At 47.3% G+C, this 4,582-nt stretch overlaps 1 protein-coding gene across 1 annotated transcript in view; it reads left to right on the top strand.

The window, feature by feature from the left end:
- The first annotated feature begins 577 nt into the window (after nt 1-577).
- Nucleotides 578-4,582, top strand: part of LOC105309033 (zinc finger protein 418-like) — a 15,683-nt gene continuing 11,678 nt past the window's right edge. The window contains exon 1 of the mRNA XM_011385113.2: nt 578-622. Coding sequence (XP_011383415.2) covers nt 578-622 — 45 coding nt within the window. The remainder of the gene's footprint in view (nt 623-4,582) is intronic.

The raw sequence follows: 4,582 nt of genomic DNA, 5'->3' as shown, positions 1-4,582 counted from the left end.
AAGCAGAACAGAGAGCTGGTTACTAGGTTGGCCATTTGCGTGGAAAATTCCTCTTCATTCCTCCCCTTTTGATGCCCTTTAAATTTCTTATAGGGCATCAACCTCTTGATCTTCCTGGCTGGTTTAAGGGTGGTCCGGAAGTCACAACCACCTGTAACGTCATGGATTCTAGGCGCGAGGAGACAAACTTGACAAGACAGTTCAGGATACAGGGACCAAATAAGAGAGCTTGAAGCACCTGCAGGTGGGAGAAGGCAGGATCCCCAATTCTATATTCTGGACTAGGACCCCCATGAATCATTCAATTGTTGACGGAGTAGGGCGGATCCCTTCCAGGATAGGATGACCTCAGTGTCTTTGCAGGCAGGCCCAGAAACCCCCTAATAATTTTCCTGCCTAACTCCTTTCTAAGAGCCATGAATCACCTTGTTATTGATATGGGTGTTGACGGATGGGAGGTCTCTTCTTCCATATCTGCTTCCTGCTGAGACGGGTCATAGTCCCTGCCTACTGGGGTTTCATGGAGCTCTTTCCCTTTCTGCCTTAATCATGGCCGGGTCTTGGGTTTCCTGCTGAAATGCCTCTTCAGTCCTTTACGGAAGTAGTGGAGCTGCAGTTCAAGGTCATATTATCTGAGATGTTAAAACATTAGTTAGTACACTTAGTAAATGTTATGCATTTTTGCACTGGTTATAGTAGAAACTTTTAAAGCAAACATAGCCTTATCCTTCCTGAGTTTCGGGGCCCTTTCCGTTTGCTTTGAGGGCTGACTTTCCACGTTGCGGGGAGGTAGTTACTCTGCTAGTAGGAAACTCTGACATGGAGGCAGGTTATCTACGAATGGTTTAGCCTCAGGTTCCACACAAACGTGTTTTGTGTGGTATGCAAGGGGGCTGCCCCCCTTTCTGGCTGTGTCCCAGTTTTCTAGACCGGGCGCTTTCCGCACTGGACCCCAGTCTTGATGCGTGGCAGAGAACTTCATCGCTAGTCCTGGTCTCACTATGGGAAGAGGAAATTACATTAGGCTGACTGTTCCTGTCCCTGTGCAGTTAGCACTGGAGAGAGGCCTATGGGATGAGTCAGGACAGAGTAGGTAGCTCTAGTATCTAGTAAAAATTCCATTTTTTCTTCCTGCCATGTCGAGGGGGATCTGACTTTCCACTATTGTGATCACGGTGTGTTTCTCTAGCACAGGAGCTTGCAAGTGTTTGGGCCTCCGTTGTTGGAGGAGAGAGCGGCCCCTTCATAGGTTTGCTATGTGGGACGAGGGCTTATGAGGTCCCCCTCCCTGGCTTCCCAGGGCTAAATGGACACTCGCCTTTCTAGTGCCCTTCCTTTTGCAGTTTGCACGTTGATTATGCCCCAGTCCCGATGATGCCAATCGTGGCTGACCGTGATCGAGGCCCTCCAGGCCTGCAAGGTTTTTATTGCCTAGAGTCACCTCAAGATTGTCCCTGTATGATGGCAGCTAAAATTTGTGCCTTTTTTTGTACTCTGCTTCCTTTTCTGCCCTGTCCCAGTTATCGGATACCTTAAAGACATCTGGCACCAAGGCAGCCTGTGGGATTGGGGTCTAGGCGCCAACTTTTGGAGCTTCCTTTGAATATTGGGCACAGACCAAGTTTTGAAATGTATAGCCAGGAGTGTCTGGCCCTCAGACTTTGGGCCAATGTTAGTATATTCTCTAAAAGTCTCAGAAAACTTAAGGCAACATAAAACTCAGAAATTATTTTGATTAAGCACGGAATCCTTGTTTTCTACTCAGAAAACTTTTCCATAACATTAGTAGCAGACTAATCATCTAAGCAACATTAAAACACAACCCTAGTTTTGCATTAGCTTACTTTTGGCGTTTAAACTTCCAATCTTCTTTAGCTTAATCACGTAACGTTTCTCTCAGGATTTTTCTTTACAAACCTTCTACTACTTTCCTCATTCCTTTAGTTCGCCTCTTCCTACTCATTCAGAAATAACCAACTTTTTAGACAAATACCTTTCCTTCAATTCCCTTCAAAATAAATCTCTATACTTTATACCTTCCGTTACCAAAAACATTTTCCTTTCCATCATGTTAGAATTTTAACCGAACCACCATATTACATAGAACACAGACAAATATAGATCAAGGTCATGCACATACTCTTATTTCCTCATCATCAGTTTTTGTAACTTCCCTGGGGGTGCACATCTAGTTCCCTCAGGGAACGATGAAATAGTTGGGGTCCCGAGAGAACTTATTTCCCCTTCAGAGTCCAAGGGCGAAGGGGGAGAATATTCCTGATTGCCGAGATCGCTCCTATCAGTGGCCCGGATGATTAGTCTGGGTCGCTCCTATCAGTGGCCCTATCAGTGGCCCTATCAGTCGCTCCTATCAGTGGCCCGGATGATAAGTCTGGGTCTTGGTGAAGGAGCATAGAAGCTGAACTTTTCCTGGTGCAACAGTCCTGGCTAGCTCGGGCTTGCCATTATACCAAGCCACTCGATGAACTTGTTGGTCAACGTTTTCTGGTATGTTAGCTGATTCTTGAAGCATTAAAAATCTGGGGGGTTTACACCCAAGTTACAACATTGCTTCTAATTTAGTTAAAATATCCAGTCCTAACAAGGAAGATGAGCAGATCGGAACTATTAAAAATTCCTGCTGAGAGATCTGATCTTGAAATTGGCAGGTCAGTGGTGGAGTGAAATGGTTGACCTTGCCTGCCCCTTCTACTCCTATGATAATCGTAGTTCGCGAGGAGGGTTTCCTGTAAATGCAGGGAGAACAGAATAGGTTGCCCCTGTATCTAGAAGAAATTGAATTTGCTTACCCATGACATCCAGAGTTACCCGGGGTCCCTCGGTAGTGATGACCACATTCCTGGGCAAGGGCGGCGAGGACGGCCCCAGGCCTCTTCAGTCACACAGTCCCCGGACCTGGGCTACTAGGGTGTCGGCTGGCCGCCCTCCTCTCTGGGAGTGTGGACAATCAATTCTCCATGCCAGGGATTAGTACCGGTTTCTTTGCATGGTGGCAGGGACTCGGGGGCTTTGCCCAATGTCCTACTTTCTTGCATTTGAAGCAAGAACTCAATGGCTCCTTATTCCCCAGTCTCTTAACGGACGCTTGTCGGGTACCAAGGGCCTAACCAATTGCAACAGCCATAATCCTGACTTGTTGTTTTTTCTTTATTCTGTTTTGTTTTTCCCTCTTGAAGATCTCGATTGTTATAGACCATGAAGGCCATATCTAGTAATGGATTCTGGTTAGTCTGTGGCCCTGTTTGCAGCTTTTGAGGCTTGCATCTGATATCAGGGGCTGACTGGCCTAACAAAGTTAATCCCACAGGGGAAGTGGGGTCTACATTAGTATACCTCCTGAAGGATTCTTCCAGCTGGCTTAAAAGCTGGCCGGGTTATCATCTTTTTCTTGAGCAATGGTTCTAAGCTTCTTTCCCCCCATGAGGGCCTCTAGAAATTTGGCACATCTAGCCATTCTCTCTTGGGTATTATAATTCCAAACAGGATCAGCTAAAGGTACTCCTCTGTTTCAGGGGTATGGCCCTGGGGGTTCCTAGCAAAGGCCTCATCTGCCTCCTGACTGGCCGCCATTAGAATGCGGTCCTTTTCAATGATTGTACAGCAGGTGGCTAACATAAATTGGATGTCTTTTGCTGGCTCTTCCTTGTTTTTTCCTGAGTCGGTCAGTCCGCTCAAGCTCACAGAGTACAAAGTTTTCCTGGAGTCAACTTGACCCCGTAATCCCCTGAGAAGCCTTAAAAAAATTTTTTTTTTCAACATACAATTTAAGACAGTTGACTTAGAGGAACCTCTACCTATGTTTGCCTTAGGGAGCTTCCTAATGGAAGGGGAACATAGACCTTAAAATTCCAAGAAAATAATTCGACAGAGGGCCCCTATGTCAAAAGGGCCATTTGGAGATAGACAATTCTTAAGCCGAATCAGTAATTAATACTACCCCCCAACTCCCCATGTATCCCACCCCTTGTTGGTGACGCAAAGACAAACAAGGGTGGGTGCCTCCTCCAGAGAGGAGACCACTCAGGCGCTCATCTGGCTGCGTCCCAAAGGAGCTTAGGTGATACTTAGCCGTAGCAGACTCAGCTTTGTAACTTACTATCTGACACTAGTCCAGTGGTGCCATAGTATGCTGTACACTGCGGAGCCACAGATGAGCCCACTTGGACTTTCTAGCCTTTAGGGGACCTTAAGGGTGCCCAGCTGTGGAGCCACAAATTTGTATCTGACCGAGTCAAGCCAACTGGGCTGCCCATTCATTCATTCACACGCCACGTTAAAACAATGCCTCCCCCTCTTTTGGAAGGCCCACTGGGGAGACCCTGACCAATGCCTTCTAACTAAAGATTAGAGGTGATCAAGCTCCTCTTCCATCCAGAGATGGGACCTGACTGGGGGCTGTTTCCCGGGAGCTTACCTCATCCTGTGGCCGCTCCTGGTGAGTTGGTCCATCCCTCCTATGAGTCCATTTGCGGGCTCAGTCGTCCCAGGAGTCTGGGTGCCGGTCGGAAAGAGAACCCGGAATACTCATCGGGTGGCGCGCCTCCTCCTTCATTTCGCAGCC

The sequence above is a fragment of the Pteropus vampyrus genome, unplaced genomic scaffold, assembly GCF_000151845.1.
Source record: "Pteropus vampyrus isolate Shadow unplaced genomic scaffold, Pvam_2.0 Scaffold659, whole genome shotgun sequence".
Lineage (NCBI taxonomy): Eukaryota > Metazoa > Chordata > Mammalia > Chiroptera > Pteropodidae > Pteropus > Pteropus vampyrus.
This window is presented reverse-complemented; position numbering and strand designations above follow the sequence as displayed.